Source organism: Labrus mixtus, chromosome 2 (assembly GCF_963584025.1).
Source record: "Labrus mixtus chromosome 2, fLabMix1.1, whole genome shotgun sequence".
Classification (NCBI taxonomy): Eukaryota; Metazoa; Chordata; class Actinopteri; order Labriformes; family Labridae; genus Labrus; species Labrus mixtus.
In genome coordinates, this window is record NC_083613.1 from 20,598,801 (window position 1) to 20,626,098 (window position 27,298).

At 40.2% G+C, this 27,298-nt stretch overlaps 1 protein-coding gene across 2 annotated transcripts in view; it reads right to left on the bottom strand.

Moving 5' to 3' along the window:
- The window catches only part of LOC132988226 (protein sidekick-1-like), a 197,227-nt gene that overhangs the window by 18,865 nt on the left and 151,064 nt on the right, over positions 1 to 27,298 (bottom strand). For both annotated transcript variants that reach the window (XM_061055498.1, XM_061055489.1), the window contains exons 19-29: positions 23,476 to 23,671; positions 22,464 to 22,562; positions 20,952 to 21,143; positions 15,341 to 15,462; positions 15,122 to 15,234; positions 13,552 to 13,702; positions 10,801 to 11,041; positions 9,010 to 9,125; positions 6,667 to 6,853; positions 6,269 to 6,367; positions 3,216 to 3,410 (exon numbers count right to left, since the gene is read on the bottom strand). In XM_061055498.1, the coding sequence (XP_060911481.1) occupies positions 3,216 to 3,410; positions 6,269 to 6,367; positions 6,667 to 6,853; positions 9,010 to 9,125; positions 10,801 to 11,041; positions 13,552 to 13,702; positions 15,122 to 15,234; positions 15,341 to 15,462; positions 20,952 to 21,143; positions 22,464 to 22,562; positions 23,476 to 23,671 (1,711 nt within the window). The remainder of the gene's footprint in view (positions 1 to 3,215; positions 3,411 to 6,268; positions 6,368 to 6,666; positions 6,854 to 9,009; positions 9,126 to 10,800; positions 11,042 to 13,551; positions 13,703 to 15,121; positions 15,235 to 15,340; positions 15,463 to 20,951; positions 21,144 to 22,463; positions 22,563 to 23,475; positions 23,672 to 27,298) is intronic.

Consider the following 27,298-nt stretch of genomic DNA (forward strand, 5'->3'; position numbering starts at 1 on the left):
AGCTAAACACTATAGGTAGTAAAATTATATGGAGCCTAAAGGATAAACCACCTGCTGGGCTGAATGTTATTCTTGTAAACATAAGGGGCAATAACCTCCTGTTGTATTAACATGATTATTATTTGGAGAAACAAATGTCCGGCCATTGTTGAAAGGGAGGGAAACAGCCCATGGTTAATAAAAAAATGACACGACTTAAGAGTTCAAATTCAAGTAAAAAGAAAAAGTCAGTGTCTACAACATATGCTTTGTTGTTAACATTTTTTCACAAATTTGAAATTAAAGTTTGCATTCCAGTAATTTCAGGAGTATCTCTTACTCAATAATTTGGCAGCAGTAAAAAATATTACGGTTCATCATTGTAAATGAGCTGAAGACAAAAAAACAGCAAACTGAAGCACAAAGAAAGATATTTGAATATGTCTAGACAAGATGAGATAAAGCATCACTGATCCTGAAGAGAATGAAAACTTGTATTTCTTATTTAAAGGAAAAAGACCTGCACTACTTACCCTGAATGTTACCTCTTTAATAGTCAAGTCACTGCGCTGACAGTGTGTTGGAGGAAACTATTCTACTGTTAGAAGTTTTAGGAGACAAAACTGTCCTTGGAGAGTAACACTCACAGTTCAGTCTCCAACATCTCACCACAGGCATGGGCTGTCTGTCTGAGTCAGTGTTCATGAAAGCTTCTACTTAAAAACTCCTGTTATTGTCACAGTATGTAACATTTATATAATACATATGTCCAAGACAAATGTGCAGCATTTTGCTGTCCTTATGAGGATAATCACCAAGTAGAACTACAGATGAACTTACGTTAAAGACCTTATATTTATGACTTTCAGATTTTGCTTTAGGACCCATTCTCCTGTTCTCCTTCAGACAGAAAACTTCCCAACTACTGTCGTTTCGACACACAGGGTCTTATTTTCTCTCTCACCTTCAAAATGTTTATTTCTCACCAGCCACAACGGAGCACGGTGCTATGAGAAACACTTTCTCACTCTACATGTGAATCAAGTTTGGCATGTTCAGTAGGTGGTTTTAACAAGTAAGAGGCCATCAAATAATATTTTATTTTTCATAGCAGTTTAACAAGCCTGGCTCGGCTGTGCAGACTTTTTAACTGCTAGGTTGTTTATACCCCCTGGCTTCTATTATACCCCTACATGAGAGCTAATGCCTGGTGATCTACAGTTAGCTCTCTATCAACTAGAGTTTCTAAATGTCACATAATTTTGTTCTGTACGTCCCACACATAGAAAATGTTATTCTTGTCACCATTAAAAATCTTGTTCTCGTATTAGTTGTACACTACCAATGGATTCCATGTGTCGCACCACATAACACTGTTGTAGAAGCACATGCTTTGTCTGAGCTTCAAGGCTGAAGACCTGCGTCACTTTATTTCTTTAACTTCCTCTAAGCACATCAACCACAACTCATTACACCTCTAAGTCACGCTGCAGACATAATCAATTTTAATATGCTAAAACTTTCAGCTAACCTTTTCAGGCTCTTCTGTCACTGGCTCTACTAAATGAAATAAGTGACCAAATATAATTTTTGACCATTTGGAAGTTAATAGGAAAAGAGAGGACAAAACACCCATAAAATAATTGCAGTTGTCTCCTGTAATGGACCTTCCTAATGGCTAACATTTTGAAGAGCACAGGTAGAATTAATAATATAAATCAAGTCACTCCTGCTTGGCTCATTAACCAAATTTCATGTCTGATCTGATTTATTAAACACGCATTAAATCCTCATGCATTATTACAATTTAATGTGAATTACAAGACAGAATATTCCACTACTTTGGTGCCAATTCAACATGAGACACATGATACTTATAATAATTTAGTGAGGGTTAATTAAAAAAAAATCACTGGTCATTAGTCAAACCTTCCAAGCTCAGACACTATTTTTCTTCTTGAGCTATGCATGAATGTCCAGAAGTATTTTTTTTGCAGGAACAAAATGAGCACACTTGTTATACAGGGTCCATTACAGGGTGATTAAATATTGTTTTAGAATAAAATCATTCTGTGCCTGTTCCTACCACTCTTAATATAAAGAGAGAATCACAAAAAGGAGGGATTATTTTGAAAATGATTTTCATTACTCAGTGCCTGCATACACATAATGCTCTTTTCAGATTGTGATTCTGCAACAGTACCGTGACGAAGGTCCGCTGTCATTATGCCCAATCACTTTCATACTGATTACACTGTATTTCTGTATGTAGTATTGTTGTCCCAATCATGTGATTTCACATTGTGTTACGGCATTGCAGAAGCTTGAGAGGTACAATGTGTGAACATACTGTAGTGGCTCCACACACACACACACACACACACACACACACACACACACACACACACACACACACACACACACACAGGCCTTTTCCCCCCCCCCCTTGCTCCCCTGTTTTAAAGTGATCCTGTCTCACCCATGTGATGCCCCTGTTACTACCTCAGATTATGACAAAAAGGTGTGAGAAATAGTTCCCCCAATTTAATGTTACATAGGTGTAAATATTGCGCCTTGAACCGGCAATCTGAACAGGGCTTTAAACTTAACACTGTGCAGCGTCCTGTAATGTTCCACTGTTTTCTCTAAACTACCCCATCAGTTACCATCAACCACAAACAGTTTTCTCTTTAGGCCTGTCCTGTATTTCTACAATTCTACAATTCACTTAGCAGACGCTTTTATCCAAAGCGACGTAAATCAGAGAGCAAGTACAACACTAGTCCATTCATACACCACCACCAGCGGGAGCAATGCAGGATTAAGTGTCTTGCCCAAGGACACATGGGACATGTTGCTCAGCTGGGGATAGAATCCTCGACCTTCCGGTTGAGAGGCGACAACGCTACCAACTGAGCCACAGCCGCCCTATTTGCATTTTGAAGCTAGGAAGAAAGGAGCAGCTTCACTCTGAAATCTCTGAATTAGTGCATGTCCATAAGGTCCTGTGAGTGCATGTGTGTATTTTAGCCTGTGTGTGTAGAGAGAGAAAAATGTCCTTTCCTTGTCTAAAAGTAAACTCTATAATGTTTACACTCACTCTACTAGGTACTTAAACTAAATGATTTAGGCAACTTAAGAGTTCATGGAGGTCAGGTTCTTTTCAAAATTTGGCTCTGCAAGGCTAAAGACACAGATTTGCCAGCATACCAAAAACGGTTTATGTTTCCCCTTACCTCTCCGTTCAGTGGTAACAACCAAAGCCTCCTGTTCTTCCCCCCAGCCCACGGCGGTGCGAGCAGTGAGCCGGAACACGTAGGTCTGCTCAGGGGAGAGTCCTGTGACGGTGAACTGTCTGGCATTGGAACCCACCTCCACTGTGGTCCAGCGCAGAGGGTCCCTGCTGTCCAGGCGGTACGAGATCTGGTAGCCTGGTGAGGGACAGAAGAAAAGACAGAGGAGTGAGACGGTTAAAATCAGTGGGAGTTTTTCTGTGTGTGTGCGCGCGTGCTTCTGTGTGTGGTGTTTTGTGACCTATTTTAGATCACAGAGCCCACAGGAATCAAAGACAGCAAAATATGAGTTTAAAAACAGATCCACGTAGAGTCATGCACCACACATTCTCTATTTTTTTTTTTTACCTCAGCTCAACATAAAGAGACTCAACTTTCTCTAGTTACTGAAACCTTCCCGATCAGTTCTGACGAGATTTAATAAGTACAGCTGCTTTGCTTTCAGTACATACTACTATGTATTACAAAAAACAAAAATAAGGAAAGAAAAAGAGTCATAATTCTGTCATTGAATACCTGCCAACAGGTCACCTTTCCCTACACACATCCTTCTACCACTTGACTATGACCTTTGGTGTACACATTTTTGTGTATTTTTCTCTGTCTCGTGCAGTAGGCCTTGTAATACCACTAACACTCATCAACACATACACACACGCACACACTCAAACCCAGTCATCCCGGACAAAGCTTTCTACAGGCCACTGGCCATTCATAAAGCCTCTCAATATTAAGATTGTATTCTACACCAAATACACACAACCACAAACCCACACAAAGACACAAAGGTGTTGAGGTGATTGGGTTCACAGTAAGACAGTTATGATGATAATCTGCAAAATGACAAAATCTGGTTGCGTGGGCGATAATCTTATCAGGTAGTCTGATTGTATATTAATGTTAAAGCAGTGTGTGGAAGATTATTGGACAACAGATAGATAACAAATCCTGCTGCATCTAAACAATTGGGTCAGAGCAGAGCATTATCTTCTGGGCTGAATATCATTAGGACGTTGCTGCTATCAGATTCAAGAGGCTGAATCTCCATTACAAAGTGACTGTGTGATGTAAGGGAAAGGCGGTCTCGGTTTTTTCACCAAAAAGATGCGACTTGTTCAGTGTCTTCTGCTGCATCTGAGCCTGAGGGAAATTTTAACTTCTCAATGCTCACTGTTCTTGTCTGTGTTAATAAAAAAAATAAATAACAGCAGCGGTGCCAACTGGTAACTAACGCTCTACTACAGAGACCTGCGGAGCTAAAAGCTTGTACTTAATAATAAGGATCAGGGCTTTTCTCTCCTACGATTCTAATTGATATGATTAACATTTCACAGTGTGTTTAAGTGTTAATGGCTTGGTTTGTATTGCACGTATCTTAAAATGTTATGTTGACGAAACCCTGAAGATGCACTAAAAGGCAGGATTATTATTGCATTAATTGGAGTAAGAGAGAATAATGATGAATTGATCTGCTGCACTAATTTGCTCCTGTGTTCAGAGCTGCTGCTGCTCACATTAGTAATATTTTCTTCACGTTCTCCTTCTTGTATACAGAAAAGAATCAACCATGCATGACAGATTCAATTTCCACAAAATAAATTGTTGGAACCTCTTACGAATTTCTTCTTTATAATGTGCACACTATACTTTTATTTAGCCATACTAAGGTAATACTTGTTAAAGTGTACTTCTTTGACGGGTAGTTCATAACAGTCTTTGCTAAATACGGTTTGGTGCTCACAGGTAGTAAAGCATATACAATGAGAAAATTGTTTTCAAACTGCAACTTCAAACAAATGTAGAGATGCTGCGAGAAGCTCCTCCATTTCCTTTGAGAATTGCATTGTAGGACAGCAGCATACATCAACAAGATTTCACGGTTTTGTAGTATGCGTACTGATGTCTGTGAGGACCAGAATTTGAGGATTTCATGTCTGGACATACTACTTGATTGTAATCAGTGTTAAGCATGGGACTAGGATGGAGCTTGTATTTGCCACAGGGATATTTATGCGTGTAAGGCTACAATTTATTCATGGATATGTCATGTACAAAACACCAATGCCTCACTGCTAGTGCCTAATTAGATTTGTGAACCTTCTGTGGTACTTTTTTCTCCTCTGTCCACTTTCTGTGTCAGTCCCCCTATGGATTGAGAACCAAAGGAGGAATGATGCAGTCTAGGCAATAAAGAAGCAGAAAGACTACAGTCATTTGTAGCTTCATCAACACGCACAGACACATACAGCCTCTACACACAAACCACTTTCTCAGCAAGGACACAGCAGGACTGCGTGTCTCTGTGTGATGGAGGGAGGGAGTTTTGCCCTCCCACTCATCCTTCTGTCACAGAGTGGTGTAACACTCAGTGGTGTCCTCGCCATATCCTTACAGTTACACATCACTCACCTGCGCCACTACCGACCCCACTGAGAGGACAAACATGGCCCCCTTTCTCCCCCATTTGCAACACACACAAACATACTGTATGAACACCTGTCCCTCCTTTCACCTCCATACATCTCCTCTCTATTATTTCTCCCCTTCTGTTCTCTCCGTTTCCAGCTTAGCAGCTCAAGCATTCCTCTCACCTCTTCCTTGCTTCTTCTTCTTTTCATTAATCCGTTCTTTCTGATTCACTTCATACACTGTGATTTCCAGTTTCAAAAAACAAGTGTGTGTTTGTATAAAGCACGCGTCTGTGTATGCATTAGAAAAGGTGTCTTGCTTCGGCAGTTATAATAGCCTTTTTCCTGCATGCCAGCTTAATCACTGACACCCTCTGTCTCTCTCACACACACACACACACACACACGCGCGCACATGTGCATGTAGAAAAACATCAACAGACCTCAGCCATGCCATGGGGAATATTGAGAGCTGACCCTTCTTTGAAAGTTAAAAACAGCATCAGCTCTTTCCCCTTTTACAGCTTTTACTTTCCTTGAAAGATCACAGCAGTGTGTGTTTGTTTGGGTGTGTGTGTGTATTTCTACCTAATATAATGCCATTGGAGTTTGTGGGTGGCTGCCAGACCACCCTAACGGATGACAATCGAACCTCTGGAAACACCATCCTGACAGGAGTGCCTGGGACTGGAGAGAAAAATAGAGAAGTGATTTGGCAGCCAAATGAAACTGCAATAACACGTAAAAAGTTCATCATATAATACTGTTATGAAAAGACAGTAATTCATTATAATGAGCTATATTCTAATCAGATAAGATAAGAGTTTGTTTTTATACTTGTCATGCACACTAAGTGAGCGTCTTATGCATTTTAAGAGCCACTTCTAACAGAAACAAAATAGCAAAGAATAAAAATAGCTACAGAGATGATGAGGAGGAGACAGAAGTGTTGGACAAACTGCATGACAGAGAGGTAGACATCTTACCGTCTTCTTTGGTTCGGAGCAGTATTGGGTTGCTGGGTGGCCCGTCACCCAACCGTGTGTAAGCCAGCACCTGCAGTGAATACATTGTGTATTTTTGGAGAGCCCCGAGAAGGAGCGACAAGGTTCGCTCTCCTTCTGCCGTCTGAACACTAGGAGGACCTTCGAAGTCCTTCTCACAGTACATCACCTGCACACAGGCATAAAGAAACAGGTGTACGTGTCACACATGTAATCATAAACACAAATACAGATGAAAAAAAGAACATGAATGGAGAGCTAGATGCTGCAACTTTCACCCTGTCAGCTCACTAAGCACTTATTGTCAACAGTAGCTCTGGCCACTCGAAAATAAGTTATATTCCACTTTGTTATGTAATTTTACAACAAATACTATTGATAGAACAAAACCAGCTCTCTAACTATGCACTAAGCCTGTCCATTGCTGCTTTAGAGTCAACTGCCGCCATCTGTATTTTACAATTAAAATGGATCAAAGGAGCTCTTTGTGTGCAAGACGTCCCTTTAATTGATGATCCCACTCATAAATATTTCCCATCTCTGCAGTTCTCCGTAACGCATGGAGCTTTGCTTTAGCTTTCATTTAATTCTTTGCCTAGCCTTCAATGTTTTGGTTCTCTGCCAATGCTGTTGGATATTCTTGTCCAGGGCAGATAAATGTTATTGTTTTGTTTTAAAAAAACACAGCTCCTAAAGTTTAGTTGGTGATAGCATGTACATGTTGTATTCTTGCATCCACAGTTTCTTATACAAGCAATATGTGTACTAGGTAAATAAATAGGCCTATTGATATGTTTTTGACAACAATAAGATTCATGGCATGGCACAGAGAAATAGGCCATTATAGACTTTTGCGGAATAAAAGATGTTACTTCAGGCCTATGATTAAGATTCATAAAAATGAGAAAAGTGTTCATCACAAAATAAATTGCGATTACCCAAGTTCACATAAAATAAGTATATGCACACTTTGTTCTTTCCCTGGCAACAGAAGTATGTGACAATTCCTGCTTTTCTTTCTTTCTCTGAATTTTCATGTGCATGAACTTGCTGGCACGCTAGTCTTGAAGGAAAATGTCAGCTCTTAAATAGAAAGATAGAAAGGGGGGTGGCAGGTGAACTGTTCAAACGAGCAGACACCTCCCATCTATTAACATGGAAGAATTCCTACTCAGTGTGATCCTCAGGAGGGCATTAAAACAAACCGATGAGGAGTGTTATGTGCTTTGGGCATGGTGGATGATATGACCTGAATTTTACACAAAAAAAAGAAATGCTGGATAATACTGGTTAATACCCTCATCACCCAGCCACGGACTACTTTTACTTAGCAGATGTAAGTATTTTAAGCACAACTATGTCCACACAATTGAGGATAAATTTCCTCCCTCTTAAAGCTTTTTGTCTGTTGTGTTTTGTTTGGGAGGTGATTAAGAGCTTAACACTTTATAACGTCAAAATATTTTGCATGAGTTTCGTCTTTGTAGACTGTAGGACGGACATCTGAGCCCTCGAACAAAAATAGAAAATGTGTGAAAATACAGATAACTGCAACAGGTCTTATCTGTAGTTTAAAAATGAACAAGGAAGTGGAGAATGTCCTAATAAACCCCTGTGTGTGTGTGTGTGTGTGTGTGTGTGTGTGTGTGTGTGAGAGGCGAAACCACGCAGAGTGAGGAGGGATGTGACTGCCACTAAGTGGTGCACTCTGGGAAAAATGTGTGCACTTTGTTACCGGCAGCATATATCAATTAAAAATCCTGCAAATTAGAGAATATAAACTTTTTCACCATCCAGAGGGTTCATGGAGACAGATTTATGTTTAAAGGATGAGCTCTACTTCAGATGAAGCGTATAGACTACAAATGTCACAAATCTTTTGTACTAATGCAGAATATTCATATCACCCATGTGAATTTAACAAATCCCCGTCTCTTGCTTAAGCTGTGGTTTATGCTTTAAAAATCAAATAAATAACTATTCAAAACCATCTGGTTGAGTGGATTGTTTTCCCTATTAAAAAAAAAAGATTAATCCAGCCATTGTTTTGACAACAACATGATACAAACTGCTGTTTTATGAAAGGGTATTAAAAATTAAAGCCTCTTTCATATAAATGTTCACAGTAACTCATAAGTCCCCAAACATCATTACTTTGGTCGGTAGCTTCTTAAAGCAAAATTGTAGTTAAAAAAACTAGAGAAGTTACAGGCTATTAGGTGTGTAAAGGTGTTGGAGGAAGTGATAATGGGTTGAGTAAATTGAGTGATTAATGCCAGGATGAGATTACTTTTGTGTGTGTTTGTGTTTAAGTCTTTTATGCACCTTATATCCAAGTATGACCCCGTTCTTTTGCGCCAGAGGGAGAGCAGTCCATGTGATAAGGATCCTGGTGGAGCTCACAGCCTCAGCAGTCACATTAACTGGAGACCCAGATGGAACTGGAAAACAGGCATACAAATAATTAATCATTAACAGTAGACTATCATGTAAACACAACATATCACCAACACAGTAGTCACCCTCCCAGATGACTTCAACACCTTCTATGTCAGGTTCCACCCTTCTGCCAGAACCCACTTCCTTTCTCCACCCTCCCCCAGCTTACTTCACTGCCACTACTGATAACTTCAGTCCCCTCTCCATCACCACAGCTGATGTCAGCCAGTCATTCAGTCATTCATGTGTATTAACCCACGCAAAGCGACCAGTCCTGACAGCATCCTGAAGGCCTGCATCCATCAGCTAGCATGCGTTTTTTCAACCTGATGGACTACCTCCAGGTGGTGAGAGTGGACAACTGCACATCTTCCCTGCTGATCCTCTGACCCATCCTGTGTTCCCTCTTCACCCACGACTGCGTGGCGATACAGGCTTCAAACACCGCTGTGAAGTTTGTCAGTTGTGGGGCTGATCTCCCCTGGCTATGATACGGCCTACAGAGAGGAGGTGACCACCCTAGAAGAGCAGTGCAAGGACAACCACCTTTCCCTGAAATTCTCAGAGACCAAGAGGGTCATTTCGGACTACAGAAGGGGGGAGGCACACACTCCGCCGTCACCATCAACAGGAGAGGGGAGTAGATAGTAGACACTTTCAATTACCTGGGGGTGAACATCCACAAGGACTTAACATAGGCTAGCCATACCTCCGTGACTGTAAGGCCTCAGGCACATAAATACATTTGCCTGAGGCCCCAAATCCTCAGGGTCTTCTACCACGGCCCCATAAAGAGCCTCCTAACAGGCAGCTTCACAGGAATGGATCATAAAGCGCTGGATCGGGTGGTACTAATTGTGGTCTTTTAAAGAAGACAAAGATCTTATACAAGAAATCACCTTCATCTCTAGAACAACTCATTATACTGTCACAGAGCGAATGTTTCCCAAACAGCTCTATTTGAGTGCCAACATTATCTTTATCCAGGTGTAATGATGGTCTTGAATCAAATCCTCAGCTACACATAAAATCAGATAGAGCAAATGAACCAAGGAGGGGTATGGACCTGTGTGAACTGCTCTTCATTTACGTTTTTCCATATCATCTAGGTCGAAAATGTTGGTGTTGGTGTTAAAAAGAGGCATCAATCAAATTGTATGCTACGCAACAAAACACTAGGGGTTGGCAGGGTTGTAATTATTGCTGCAAAACAGTGAGCAAAATCTCACAGATGGGTAGCCCTTGACAGGATTAAATTCACTGCATGCAATATCAGAATCAATGAAAATCCATGTCCTCCAAATACAAAACAACACTTGTGTTTTTGTAGGCATTTTTTGTAAGTTAGGTAAACAATGTTTGCCAATCCCATTTGGTTGCCCCTGTATAGTTGCAGACCTTAATTTTTTTCATATATAACCACCATCAAAAAGAGAGAGAGAGAGAGAGTGTGAGTGAGTGAGTGAGTGAGTGAGTGAGTGAGTGAGTGTGAGTCTATCATCCCATCACTAAAATAGCTGGAGTGTAAAAGTCAAAGAAAGATGGCGGTACAAAGGGAGACTCAGGGAAGTTATCAGAACTCTTTACACCTCACCTTCTCTGTCCCTGTTAATAAAATACACCTTTGCTGAACACTATGAAACAAGAAAAAGGACTGAATGAGGACTGTTTCTGTACCAGATTCTGCAGTCTGTGCGGCGACAATGTTGCTCCATGGTCCAGATCCAATGGAGTTGTACGCTTGTATCTGGACCTGGTACTGGGTCCAGGGATCCAGGCCACCTATTGTAGCCTCGCTGGTTTGCCCTTCTCCCTCAACGTCCTCAGTCCTGTCCTCCCTCTGGCCATCTGTCCTCTTCACACGCAGCCGGTATCCCACAGTATCTGGACTGCTGTTGTACTCTGATGCTGGAAGAGGCTGGAGGGTAACAGGAAACAGAGCAGATTAGAGATAAGGTGTTTTAGTGTTTATGATTCAATGGAAAGAAGTGACACACTTGATGGGGAAAGTATCTTGTAATGTGTCAGCACTCAGCCACTCTGTACCGTCGCTGTACTCTGGGAATTGACTCTGATCGACAAAATAATCTCTATCCATATAGTGAAAGAGCAGAAAGGATGACTGAACAAGAATTATTTTTGATTGATCACATTGGAAAAACGTACTCATCGAATATATATCAATGGAACAACTGCTGAATTTGAATCTGTCTGGAACCCAATAATCAACAACCTCAACTCATAACTACCCCCACAACGTCCCACCCATCAACTCTTTCTGCCTGTGCACCAATCACACCACACACACACACACACTCTACACCCAAACGAATCACCACAGAGCTATTTTTGTTGTGGAGGATGCTCAGGAGGGAGGGGCATGACAATAACAATACAGGCTGCTGCATTGGGGGGGGGGAGCTCCCTCCCTCTCAAGTGTGTGCTCTTTAAACAGCGATATAACAGCTACTGCATTTGGGGGGGCGGGCTTCCCTCTGCTGAGTCTGGTGGCCCCTCCCTCTCATGTGTGCTCGCTGAAAAGGCCGGGTCCTGTAAGCGACAAGTCCCCTCCTGGAGGGTCTGGGGGACCCGGCCAAAGAAAAGAAAAATAATAGCTTTGCCTCTCCCTCCAATCAAATCAAACGCTCAAACCAAACCCAAAACCCCGGCTGCAGTCAACTTCCGCTAAAACATAATCATTACACAAACTCTCACCTCTCACACCACAACATTGTTTAACATCAAAATATTCAACACACACTGCTCAACTCCTCAACTCTCTTCTACCTCTCAAGTCCCCCTTACAAAGCACCTTCTCTCCCACCCCTTCTCTCTATCGCTTCTTGTATCCCTTCTTAGGTATATTATATAGTTTTGTAGTTTTTCTGATTGTAGTCTGATGTGTGTCTATTGATGTCTTAATGCTGATGTCTGTACTTGATGTAATTTGCTGTTTTATTTTATTTTTTACTGTATTTTGGAGTCGTTGTCCTGACCTTGTCTGTTTGTTTTTTTGTGCCTCATTTGTTATGTATTTATCACCAGTTTGTCACTCTATTGCACCTAATTAAAAAAAATATATATTTTTTTTAATTTTTATTTTGATAACACTAGATTAAATTAAAATAATTTATGGGAAAAACAAAGCACCTTGTCACCTTATGAGACAATATTACAGTTTGTCATAGCTAAAGAGTTCAGGTGAAACAACCAACATTGTTCTAACTTTTGCAAAAATGTGATGACATGTATCATAGCATAACTCATAGACCTTTAAATCAGTACTTTACTTAGCTGATTGAAGAACAAACATGATTTATATTGTCATTTATGGGCTAGTTGTCATACTTTAAAGTACAACCTAAAATGATTTTACTGTCTACTCTCCTTTGACATCAAATCTTCCGATCTTTCTCCCTCTATGACCTACTTTTATCCAGTTTTTTTCACACTGCATCATTCTTCTTTATGCACTTTCACCTACATTTCCTGTCACCCTTCATCCTTTTTCCTGTCTATACTCTTTCTGTCACCTTAGCTTATCTTCTCTGCCCATGGCATGAACCACCATGTCATGGTGTCTTTCAGCCACAGCCACCTATTATTCATGCCCTAAAATCACTTTAGTAAAATGTTCAGTGTGCTCATAGAGAGAAGATTTTCCCCAACACTACAGTGGTTACTCTATGCTGAGCAGCAGATAAAGACTTGAGACAGCCAGGCGTTTTAAATACCCCAGTGATTTAGCGCAGCTTAGCATTTTAGAGCAGTAATACAGAATGTCACATTAGCTTTATTACCCTTAATATGCAGCTTAGAATAATAGCCTAAGCCAAAATCATTGTAATGGTTCCATTACAGTGGAAAAACTAGCATAGCGCAGGCTGCGCGCTAACATGCAGGTAAAATCCCATTAGCATGCTGTACAGGTAGCCCAGAGTGCCTCAGTGTCTGTGTCTGATTTGACAGACTCTTCTTCTCATTCCAACTCTTAAATGAAAAATACTCTGCTCTCCATTTATGTTATAATAGAAGCAGGGAGGGTAAGTATGTGTGTGTGTGTGTGTGTGTGTGTGTGTGTGTGTGTGTGTGTGTGTGTGTGTGTGTGTGTGTGTGTGTGTGAGGGGGAGGGCAAAGAGAACGCAAAATTGGAAAGACAGTCAGAAGAAAATTACATTGCAGGTTTTTGCTGCTAGCGGTCTGCCAGTGAAAGGGAAATGTGACAGATTTGTGTTTGCATTGATAACAAGGAGAGACATTGATTATAGTCTATCAGGCACTCAACCTGTTCAGTCCTGCTCCTGGTCAGTACGCATGCAGTCACAGATGCTCACATGCACTGATGTAAAAATTAGAACAAATATTCTCAATCCCATTCTGTCAAATGGCATTATTTGGATGATTGTTTGTGTCTGTGTGTCTCAGTACCTTCCAGTTGAAGCGCAGGCTGGTCTGCGTTGAAGACAGCAGGGTGAGGTTAGAGGGATGGGTGTCAGGGGCAGCCTGTAGGGTTTGAATGAGCCTGGAGGGGCCGCTCATTGGACTGGAGCCCACTATGTTCACCTGACGCATTCTGAACCTGGTGTGACAGAGAGCACAGTTAAAGGGACTGTAGAAAGTGTATATGAAAACCAGTTCAAAACTAGAGCTTCTGCAGTGGTACACCAACTTGATTCCACTTGTGACAAGCATAGTAGTCAGACGATTTAACTTCAAATAATGCATCTATCAGAGTCACAATAGAGTTGTCAGCAGCCTGTCATGCAGCTCAGCAGTGTGAAGCAAACAAAAGGAGTGAGCATGGCCTGCTGCAGGCCTCTTAATTGCTCAGGTGTGGCCTGATTGGGTTATTGACAGAATAAAATATTTTAAACAATGGCATCTTTGCGCTGTGACTTTCCAACAAAGCATTTCTGAAAAAAAAAGTAATTCACCTATAGTTAAATTGTCAGTAAAAGCCAACATTCAGTCAGAAAAAATATATAACTGTACAGAAGTGGTGACACACACACACACACACACATGAAGCCATGAGGGAGCGTTTCTTTACTTTTGTTACTTCTAAACGCAGCTATGCCTCAGTGTGGGTGTCTGTGATAAAATGTTTCAGTGTGAAGAGTGCATGTGAGAGACTTCATCTATGAGTTCTTGTCCCTGTACTGGGACATAGAGAGCAAGGTGTAAAGAACAACTCAAAGCAGAGGGTAGGAAACATGGACAAGTGCATTACTACATCTTATGTCTCAATGGTGTTGCTTCTGACAATATAATGCTTAAAGTGTGCACACACACACGCACGCACGCACACACACACACACACACACACACACACACACACACACACACACACACACACACACACACACACACACACACACACACACACACACACACACACACACACAAACACACACTCACAATCCCATTACGAGAGGCTGAGATAGACAGATACACCGAAACATGCCACAAATTGATGGTAAGACTGAATGGAGAGAAAACTGAGGAAGAGTAGCCGCCGTTCAGTGAGACGACAGATCAGGTTTGTAAACCGCAGGCTCCCAACAGCCCATGAGCAGGGATTACAGCCACATCCTTTACTCCTTTATATACCATTCTCCTTCTATGTCATCCCTTTGTTTCTTCTCACTCCTCAATACTCTCTACTTCGCTTTCTTCATTCTCATCACCTTCCTCTCCCCTGCCGCCACCCCTCTCCTCCCCTCTAGCTAGTGGCGGAGGGGTAATAAGGATCTGCATTCAGCAGCTGTGAAGATGCTGACAAACAGAAAAGACTCAGATGGAACTGTCTCTCTGTGTCTGTGTGATTTATCTAACTTCACCTGAGTCTTGCAATACAGCAGAAACTGAGTGAGATGTGTGTGAGATCTGTGTGTGTGTGTGTGTGTGTGTGTGTGTGTGTGTGTGTGTGTGTGTGTGTGTGTGTGTGTGTGTGTGTGTGTGTGTGTGTGTGTGTGTGTGTGTGAGTGAAGCACTTCACCTGTATTGTGTAAATGGAGTGAGGTTGGGGATCTCCAGCGTGTCAGCATCCGGCTGGTTGTCTTTCTGGTAGACAACTCCCCACACACCTGGCTTTCTCTCTTCCTTCACCACCTATTAAACAGGATGATCTTATGTTAAAACACGTTTTTTTGCCTGCTGTGTTTCAGAATAAACAATGAGCTCTAATTAATTGTTTCACAACCCCTGACACACATACCTGGCCTTCTACAATCCATTGTGATATGGGGGTCTTTCCATCAGAACCAGGGCGGAACCGAATTGTTGCTGTTCGAGGGCTGATGTTGGAGATGACTAAGTTTGACGGTGCACCAGGAAGTTCTGCAGATAGAAAACAGATAGAATACTGCTTTACTCAAAGATTAAAAAAAAGCAATGCTATCAAGCATCTAGTGTTATAGGTCACATTTTATGTAGGCCTTATTCAATAAAATCTTTATTGGACAAAACCTTTTCTGATTGTGTTCACATAATTATTTTCTATGTAAAGAAAGTTGTCTGTGTATATTGTTTTTAATAATTCAATAGTGAGTTCAAAATTATTTGTAAGAAGACCTGTCTTGATGGTATTGCATTGCATGTGCAACAAGCTGTAACTGGCAAAAAAAAGTAGTTTTTTTCTGCTTTGTTTGGCAGGAAAGCATTGAAGCATCATAGCGAGGCATTTGTATGAAAAAGAACATCAAAAGAAGTCATCAGAAATGTTTTTTATACAAACTTTCTATAACGGGATAGTTGATATGTTAACCTGTTAAATAAAAGTAAAATGTGTTTGTAACTTAAATACATCTATAATATGTTTGCCATCATATGGAGAAGAGAATGAGAAAAAGAAAGTAAGAAAAAAAGGGCAATAATGACTTAAGCAACAAAAAAGGCATAAAGTAGGAATTAGCCAAGAAACTGTCTCCATTGGGGTCTTAATGTGTTCATGGGTCCAAGCCTGCCTATACAACATAAATGTAAAAGATTGTTTGAGAATTTTTTTTTACTAAAGTAAAGGCACTTATGTCTCAGCTTTATTTATTTCTCTGTCAAAGGAATTTAATTCATATGTCCATGGCCAATAATACAGTAGAGAGAGATAAATTTATACACCAGCGGGGGCGAGAGGTGAATTAAATGCACTGTTCACTAAAGTCCATTTAAGGCCAATAAATGTCTGAGTAGGCAGCAAGCCTCATAAAATATGCTTGACTCATTCTTATTCTAACATTGTTCCATTTCAGCAGCATTAACAAGTAATAGGAAACGTGCAACGTGGCTGACCAGCTGTGGCAGACTTAACTGCATTTCTAGCAGAGACAAAATAGAAACTGAAAACAGTTGAAGACTTATCTTAGAAAGCATCTGGTTGGTTCATTTCAGGCTGCATAAGATAGTTGACTGATAATTTATTCTATGTCTAATCACTTTGTCCAAAATCCATTACACCTTAAGTATAGTATTAACATTTCCTCAAGGGGCAAACTCCATAAATTAAAAATTAAATCCAAAATGGAAGGGCCAAAAGCTGGACTCCTTCAGTAGGATAGTCAGCTGGCTCCAAAAAGAATCACAAATTTAAACCATATACATGTGCAAGTTATTTATGTTTATGCACCTCTGACATCTCGGCCCTTTTTGTAGTGTTGGCACCTTTTGCAGATTTTTTCATACAAATATTCTCTTCAATAACACAAAGGAGTCTCTTCTCCAGCTCTTTCAAGGCAAAAGTTCTAGTATCTCTTATTATTTTTGTTAGCTCCAATAAGCATCTTTGTCTGCACACACAATACCTGGATTGAAAACCTGTGTTTATATATCTTTTTCAATTCAACGTTAATTTGTTTGAAGTAGCGGAAAAGAAAGTGGAAACAGTCATAACGACCTTCTTAAATCTATGAAAGCAACATCTATGCATTTTAAGTTTGTCTTTGAGGTGTGCTGTTAAAAATCATTCACTGAAACTTTCAACAGCTGCTTCTGTCGCATTCAAGCTGAACTGATTTTTGTCAACAAAAAGCAAGTAGATAAATATTATTAATTTCTCACTGTGGTGAGTTTTTTTGTCCAGCAGGAGTAAATCAAAGAGTAATAACCACATGTAATGAATGCACACTTCTATCAAAACTTAATATTCATATGAAGGTTTCACAGTTTCACCTTTGAAATGTCAGACATCCACATTGTGCTCGCGCCCTTAATAGACTTCCTCCATTAACGTACATTGACATCAAGCAGGCAGTAAATCTTCTAACAGCTCTGATGAACTTCCTGATTTAGTTTCTTTTTGTTGTTGCTTAGTGTGACTCCTAAAGACATATACCGTAATTTGTAAATTACATTGACATAGTCATAAATCACAACAATCCACTTTGCTTTTAATTGGTCCACTCAGCCACAACAGGACACAACACTTCAGTCCCAATTTCAAAACATTTCCCTTCAATGTGTTGGTATGCTCTCATGATATCGGATATGCATCCCATTCCTACAGCACTGAAAGCAATATATTTGTTGGACATGGCAGAATACAGATCTGCAAAGCCGGTGTATATGATCAAACTGCTTGTGCTGAAATGCAGCAGTACACAGGAACGTATCAGATGGTATATATGGTAGAATATCAGAGGGGTTTTTATTGTGAAATGAAGTGTGACGTGACAGGGGACCTGTTATTATGGTACCAGGGCAATATTTTATCCAGAGGCAGGGCTGGCTCTAGGCATAAGAAATATAGGCGGTCGCCGAGAGTGTTACCTTAAAGGGGGCACCGGCGTGAGTTTTTAAACCAACTACAGGAATGTCAATGCTCCTCTTCCTCTGCTCCGCTTGATTCAGCTACTCTCTCTCTCTCTCTCTCTCTCTACGTGAGCAATAGTTTCATGCAATCCATTTATATATATAAACAGACAGACAGACAGACAGATGCAGATGATGAAGAGAGAGAGAGACAGAAAAGAAAGAAAGAGTGATGAGTAGATGATGAGAGGTAAACAGTCCAGACACTACTGATTAAATTGTATCTGAAAATGTGTGATTATAAAACATTTTATAAAAGGTAATAAAGCGATGGTTACATACATTACTTTTTCTCCAACTCTCATTATTAAATGTTTAATGATTTCTGTTGTGCATCAAATGTGCAATGGGCAGAAACTTTTATTTGAATATAAATAAGTGTCCCGCAGTGCATGAAATGGCATCCAAATAGAGGCTGATTATCAAAAATGTCTCCTCCATAAAGGCCTACCATGTCTGCACATTGTAGCGCATTGTAAGAGAGATTAATATTGAGAAATCAGATCAATACATTTGGTCTGTTCTGGATTACTGAGTACTAAATAGTATGCAATAAATGAAAAATGTTCTTTTTGGCAGAAAAACTGATTACTGATGTGACTTACACTTAAACTAGAGCTATGTTAAACTATTTAGATGAGAAAGCAGTGAATGATGGCGAGAGCGACAGCAGTATAAGATAAAGAAAGCGAGACAGAGAGACGAAATATAGACAGTGATAGTTAATAGAAAGTGAACAGTGCAGCACTGTACTAAACTGTATCTGAATATGTGTATGTTTAATGTGTCTGAGGGAATAACAACAATAATAATAAAACAGTATAACACTAAACGTGTGGAAACAGAAGTACCTCAAGTGCATTAAATAGCATCAAATCACAGCTTTTATATAAATTTATATTTAAAATACACACACACACAAACACACACACACACACACACACACACACACACACACACACACACACACACACACACACACACACACACACACACACACAATACAACCTAAAAGGCCCAATGATGTCCTCTTATCTTTGCACATTACAGCATGATCAAATCCAATATTCAGATAGATATGAATATAATAACTCTTACTTCTTGCCTTTAACACATACATGGCTCATCTGACAGTTAAAGACGTAATATTTAACTAACGGTTTGCTGAGCGAGACTGGGCTTGAAAAATGAACATTTTTCATCCAGGTTGATCTCTTACCTCGCCCATAACCTGCTCCAGACGGTTAGTAATGGTCTTATATTATATCAAATCTCTGGAGTGTGTGATAAACCATGATCGAGGCGTATTCAATTATTTTATACATGTAAATATAAACTACACCTCAGCTTCCAGCAAACGTGCAGAAATACGGACAAAATAACCAAAGAATTCAGACAGAAGTATCCTGGGCCTAACTGACGTAGAGCATAATTGAGCCTTAAGCGAACCACTTTTGTTGTACTGGACATCCAACCCAGTAAACCCTGTAGTTATGTAGTACAGGCCCCAGAAGGAGTGAGGTCCATGTGTTTCACAAACACAAATTACAGCTATCAGCTATCATTGCTCTGTAAGCGCATGTAGCAAACTCGCTAGGGTTAGAATGTGGAAATGTTGAGATCAGCTGCCATCCTCAGATGAATGACTAAATTCCTTTAACTCCACGAATACATGAATAAATAAACAAGACAAGACTATGCTTGGTGGATCTCTCTCTCTCTCTCTCTGCTCATTCTTTACTTCGCTTTCTTAATCTTCAGTCCTTCATCTTTCCTTCACTCTTTTGCTTTCATGAATTAATGAGTAACTTTGGAATCTATGAACTGTCTGTATCCATCTTGCATTCACTTTTTGCCTCTTTTATTCATAAATTAGTTATCAGGAAGCGTTAGACAAAAATTCTGCTGTAAGAGCTGGGTTTCTTTCATCTGCTCGCCTCCGCTTCCTCGCCATCCATTTCTGGGAGACTTTGGTCTTGTGTTCTATGGCGATTGCATTGTTCTTTGTGTGATGGGATTTCTGTATTTCTGTAGGTGTACATGACATCTCAGTTAGATTAAGAGTTGCCAATTAGGATATGATTACATTGTACTTATGAGATCCTATATTGGGTCAAGCTTAAGGTCACAGGATCTCCTAGTTTGGAGTGACCTCTGCTCCAATTTACTGTAGCATACTCCCTTGGCCTGACATCAGTCAGTGCTGCACTAATAGGGTTGGCGGTTGCTACAACAACCAAGGTGTCTTTGTTGCTTGTCCATCATAACCGGCCTGTTTAGCAAACTTACTGTCTGTTCTCCTTTATCTGAAAACTCACATACTTGATGTGTCAATCAGAAGCTTTATGGTAAGAAGACGTTATTCTTAGTTTAGCCATATATGGTAGAGTAACATGCCCCTAACTTTAGCGTTATCTTTAGGACAAATACCAAGCCTAGTAAGACACTACAGTATTACACATGTGCTGTTAATGTATTTTCTCCTCGTGAACTTATATAAACAACTTCAAATTAAGCTATCTGAGTCTCTTGAATCTTTCTTGTGTGAAGTCCTCAACACTATTTCTTCTTTCCTCACTATGTTTCTTTATCTGTTGTTCTTTATTTGATTGTCTCTTCCCCTTTTCTACGCTGCAGTCCCTCCACTTTTCCATTTGCAGTTAATTAGCACTAATAAAGATTGCAACTTGGACTTAGTCAAATCATACGAACTCATCCCTGAACACAAACCTGGTCTGCACACTGCATACACACAAATAAACAGCACACTAAAATGTTTTCTGCTGTAAAATGACTAACGCCAGTGTGTGGCTGTGAATGTGAATGTGTGTGTAAGCTGTGTGGATCATGATTCATGGAGGCACAGTAACAGCCACTTATCAGCCTGAGGAAGGACAATGGCATCGTAAGAGCTCATCAGTCATATTAACTCAGCTACGCACACACTCACAGGCAGGAAAATCTTTTTTTAACATTCACTATCTCCGGCTGCTGTTTGTGTGTATGTTTGTGTGTTTTTACTGTACCTGGTGGGACTCCAGTGGAGATGGTGGAAGATGTGTCCAAGCCCCTTCCTGCAGTGGTGAGTGCTGCCACCTGTATTGTGTATGCGGTGGTGGAGGTGAGGCCGGTCAGCTGATACTGCAGGGTGGAGTTGGACAGGGAATGTTCCTCACGACTCGACTCTACGCCAGATACTTCCCACCACAACACATAGCCTGCAGGGAGTGGCGCACACGCTGTGTTAATAAAGGTGCTTATAGACTTGAGCAGACACATATGCACACAAGCACACGCAAAGGCACACACACTTTCAGATAATGAAAGAAACACGGCCAAAAATGAGGAAGAGAGTGAAGGATGGATAACTGCAATCAAAACCGCTGTCTGTCCCTTTGCATCTTCGCAGTCATGCATCAACCTCCACCACCTTCAAATGTATGTGTGTGTGAGGCCACTTGTGGTTCAAGCCCTGGAGAGAGTGAACGGTCCCTCATCTGTCTCTCTTCTCACCAGGTGCTTGATAGAAAGCAGGTTAAGGACAAGGGGAGTAAACGCACAAGGTGACCTTAATTGAATAACCATATTCTCCCTCCTCCGGGTGTGTAAGCCAAATGTAAAGCCACTGAAGCCTTGTGCTGTTACACAGCAGCCTTGCTGTGTAGCTGAGGACAGTTGAATTTGGAGTCAACGCACAGACACATATTTGTTCACACACAATTCTGTGTGATGGCTTAATTAGCAGAAACCTATTGTGTTCCCCAGTGTCATTGTTTAACAGAGCCATGGAGGAGCTGTGGCAAAATGAACTGGGAGCCCTGAAGCTCTGTGATGTGCCACAAACACAACACCCTGGGTGATGGGAGGCATGGAATGAGGGTATATTGGAGATACTGTGAGAGGACAAGCTGCAGAGAAGGGTTGAGCTGATGAATCAGTTGAACACAAAAAGTGGCTGAGACAGGGAAAATCTGTGGAAGCTAGACAAAAAAATAAAAGGAGGGGACAATTCTGAAACAATGACATTTTGGGACCCTTCCTCTCTGTTGCCTCATTCTGGGGGTTGCATTGGTTTAGTAACTTGCATGTGTGTTTAATTCAAAGAAATGAAAGAAACAGACCATATTTCCACAGCAGCCATGTCGTCATGATGTCACTCTAATGGTGGGAAGCCCAAATGTTATAGTCATGTCTTCCTGTTATGCTCCTTATGTGCTCTGTATGTCTGGGTTTTCATTGGCCCGTTTGCAATCAAACTGCCTTATTGGCTACAAAAATGCAGACGAGAGGATTGAATATTAAAGAACCAGTGTGTAGGATTTAGTGGCATCCAGCAGAGAGCTTTCAGATTGCAAACATGTCTCTGCACACTTCCATTCCAAGCCTGCAAGAGAACCTGTAGTGGCCGTGAAACCTGCACTAACCTGCAAAAGGCCTTATCTAGAGCCTGTGATTGGTTTGTCCACTCTGGGCTACAAACATGGTGGTGCAACATTGTGGACCTTCTTCCTCTTATTTGAATGTTGTGATGCTCTTACCAGTAATGATGCCATTCTTGTCTTCAGGCTCTGTCCAGCTGACTCTGAGTGAGGTGTCCAAGATTTCAGTGAAGCTCAGTAGGCGAACAGGTCCAGGGGCTGAAAAAAAAAAAATATTTTTTTTTAAAGATAATGTACGTTATAATTTCCCTTCATGAATATTTAAATCATTTTAGAAATGTAGTTTATACTCATCTCTCTACACAAAGTCTTTTATTTTCCTTTTTTGCAGCCCTTAACGTAATGACATTTAACTTCCACTACACTTCCTCATCACATCTGTATTCACCAACACCCACAAACACATGCTCAGGTGAAAGGATTCATGTAGTTTCTCATTTCATGTATGGCTCTCAAACCCCTCCCCCTGCAGAGCGATTAAGCTATTCATCTGAGACATTCAATAACACTCACACACACACACACATGCAAAAAGCTATCATCAAGCAAGAATTACGCCCACTGTTAGCCCTGCAACACACCCTGCACCTAATCAATATTTGTGTTAATCGGTGTGTGCAAATGTGTGTGAGTGTACACATGACATCTTATATCCCCTTTCTACTCAATAATGGTTGGTAATAATTGCTTGTCTGTCTGCCTATAGGCTATTGTGTTTACTTGATGAAGCAACTGTGTGCATGTGTAATGCTACCGGGAGTGGCAGCAAATAAGTTCATCAATGGAACAGTGGCTTATAAATACCAGTATGCCTGAAAACATATAAATCAATCTCCTTTTAAAAGACTTTAAAAAGGCTCAGTGAAGTTCAATAAAAGGCTGGGAGTGGAGAGGAAACTGATAACAAAAAAGAATTAGAAAAGAGAAAAAAGAAAGTGAGAGCTCGGGAGAAAACAGGCATTGTATCACACTGACAGAAACAGCTGGACTGAACACGGAGCCAGTCAATACACTTTCATTTTATTCACAGGGGAGGCTGATTGAGTGTTCTGTTCTGGTTTAATTCATCTCAAAATTGTGTGTGTGTGTGTGCGCCAGAGCATGCACTTACCGTCCTGGTGTGTCTGCACCAGGGCAGGTGGGCTGCGGGGGCCATCTCCAGGTGTTGTGAAGCAGAGGGTGGAGCCGTAGTACCACGTGAATTTCTGCAGTCCGCTGACTAATCCGGTGTGGCGTGAACCTGGATATTCTGGTGTGATGGTTACCACGGTAACGTCCTCCGGAAACTGCTCTGGCCACACCATCAGCTGTTTTAAAGGAGAGGGGTGGTTACTGGTGTTGGTTACAGTAATTTGTCACAGGACACAAATATCTATGAAAGATATTTGTTTGTGACATATTTCAACTTTTTTTTTGCTAAGTCATTATTCTGACTCAGCAGTATTTGCTTCAGGCTACCAAACGCAAATCATATTATTCAGGCTGCATTTCTAAAATTAAACTAATTTGTACAATTGAGCGAGCTGTGGTCAATTTCGTTTGAATTGTTCTCATATTCCAGGGTCCTTTGGTCATTATTGTTTAAAGCGGAAAATACTATTTTAAAGTGAACACAAATAAGAAATCAATGACTATGTATCTTACCAAGAAAAGTTGCTGTGCTAAAAGTGTGCTATTCAAACAAATCAAAACCAATGCTTTTTTAAAATTTCAAAATACCACTCAACATAAATACTTGTCGACATGCCATTATCAGTCACAGCAGTGTCTGGGGAGAAACACCATGTTGGATGATCAGTTGAACTAAACTTCAATTTAAAGTACATTCATCCATACTTTCACTGTTCACTCATTGCTTTGCCTGAACTCTCAAGGCATCAACATTTTCTATACTCGTTTATTTTTCTTTCCACACATTCCTTGTACACCATAATTCCCTATTATTACATGATCATCCCCAAAACTAAAGCGAGCGCCTCATCTTAACAATATCCTCAACTGACTGCCACATGTGAAGTGTATCTAATCTAGCAGAAACAACTGTTGCACACCTACGTGGAACTCAAGGAGATTTACTTATTGACTGTGATGCTGTGCTATGTAATTATTGTTAAATCCAAAAGTATATAAAGTATATCAAACTTTACTTGCTTGTTATATTTGAACAATTTATTAATCTAAACAGGAATTATGATTTCCTTAATTGTTGATAATGTCTTCTTCATGAACACTATTGCTTGTATTGTATTTTATAGATGCAAAAATGACTATGATGAGACTGTACATTGACCGTTACATTTGACACTTTCATTGACCAAGTTGGGAAAGGTGTATTGGACTCCAGTGCTGAACATGTTTAGTTGCTTCTTCTTTAACGCCTATTAATTAAAAACAGTACAAACAATCAACAATCCAAAAAAGCCACATGTAAACAGAGAAGCACACACTAATGACAACCCCAAACAACATATATAACACATTTAAGTGATGATGTAACATGATGATGATAGGAGTCACATTCTCAATGAGTGGCTCACTTCAGAGTAAACAGTGTCTTTAATAGACTGTATAAGGGTAAATTAGGGAACAAGGGGTGACATATTCCACTTTGAAGAGATCTGTTACTTAAAGCGCCAAATACACTAAGAAAATAAATGTAAAGGAGGAGTAAAAGCTGTTTCATGGTAAATACTATTTTATATTAAATCTACAATCTGCAGCAGGCATCCAATCAAAAACAAAGGGGTCTCCTATTAAGAAAAACTCTTTGATATCCAGAGACAGTTGAGTGGCTGCTTCTCTCTCTCTGCCTAAGGGTGCCGCACTGCACCCAGCCTGTCATGGTAAGTAAGGGTTTCTATTGTAATTTATTATCAGCACAGTACAGTGCAGTAAAAGAGTGCTGATCTGGCACCCCCCAGCAACTGATGCCAGTCAACTTTTAAAGGGTGCAGGGAAGATTGGGTGTGCTGTTTCTATAGTAACAGGAATGTTCTGAACCAAATCGGATCGCAATGTAAAACCCAAACTCTGCTTGAGAACCCAGTACAGTTCTCAAATGATCCCAAGTGGACCTGAGATAAAGACTGATACAACACTATGGTAGACGGATCCTGAACAACAGTTTGATCATTCTAATGCCACATGACATACTGTACATAACATCAGGTCTTTGGAAAACACTTAAAGATAATTCAATGTTGGGCAAGTAACTGCACAAGCACTGTCTGTAAGTACATTTTTTATTAATTAATGTAACCTTTCTTTAAATCTTGAGGAATGATTTAGGCCCCTAAATTTCAAGTAAGTAAGAAGTAGTAAGAATGTAAGAAAACAAACATGCAGGGAAGATAAACAGATAAACAGACAGACAGACTAATAGATAAATACATACAAAATAATTAACATATTAAAAAGATACATATATAATAAGTCATTTGACCTGAAGTCAATCAAACTGAATAAACATCATACAACATAAACAGAAAATCTGAAACAGCATGAAACTCCTCAGAAGTTGCTTGCTCTGCTTAAGATGATCAGTGTTGAGTTATGTTACAAAGGGTTTTGTATACAGTCAGTGATCTGTGGGGGATGAGATGAAATTGGCCTTGCTTCATGTCCTCTTTTAATTAATATCAATATCTAATGTCCTCTAACCAGCACAACACGCTCAAACACACACCCAAGTGTGGCCCCACTGATTTGGAGTGGTACCTGCTGGTACACAGAGATGACTTTAGACCAACACATCACACAGATGGAAAGCCATACAGTATTTTTATCAACCAACAATGATATAAACATTCACCCCTTTCCAGAACACACACAGATCCAGTAATGCAAAGCAAACATGTGATGTGTTTTCTTTGTCATGCTAATAAGCTCCTCTGGGGTTTGTCCGCACAAGAAGAGAAAAATAAATAACATACCAGAACTAGTACATAAAGATCACTCGCACTATTCATTATTTGCTCTTGCTCTGCTCCCTATTATCCTGCTTTATTTATTATCTTTTATTTCGCTTCAGTCCCTTGCTCCTTATTTTATCCACTCTTCTTCCTCTCCCCATTTAATCCTCTCTATTTTTTTTTTTTTTACTTAAACCTTCGTCATTCCGCTTCATTTCCACATAGAGCTGATCCCTCATTTGGCTCAGCTAAGGATATGGGTAAACAAGAGCAAAGCAGTGCATCTTGGGACATGGCCTCTCAGATTAAAGATCAGGAGAGGTTAACACAGTTCACAAACATTTGCTCAGACCCATGCACACAGAGGAAAAGATTTTTTTAAGCATCTTTTTTTTTTTGCTCTGACTTATACAGAATCATTAATGAAGGAAATGTTGAGAGTGTCTCGATTATTATTTTGTAAAGACTGTTTATTTGACTAATGATTTGGTGCTTCATGAGTCGTGGGCTTAGTATTAGGATAGGACTTGTTGTCTCCGTAGCAGTACTGCATAGTCAGTATCAGTACTGCATAGTCAGTATCAGTACTGCATAGTCAGTATCAGTACCTTTATAGTACCAAGACAAGAGCTGCTTTTATATGAAGACGATTCTTGAAGGATGATTAAAACAACATTTTGAACATGAAAAAACATGAACAACAAGAAAGAATGACTGGTAACTGATGAGCAAAACTGAAAGATTTCAATGTATCGTACATAGTACAGGTGAGATCGTGCACATATTGAAAGATAAAATAGAGGTTGTCCTGTTGAATCTGGAAGTTTACCTCACCACCCTGCTTCCTGCAGTGGCTTAAGGGCATGATGTCTGTCATACAAATGGAAAGACTACATCTGAACAAACCTTATACAAAGAGTACATTCAAGAGAGTTTGGGAAGATTTTGTGGCATAGTGTCTTATCCACCTTACCACCCACATCAATAGAGACCCTACCTGCCTGGCTACAGGTGTTAGTCTGG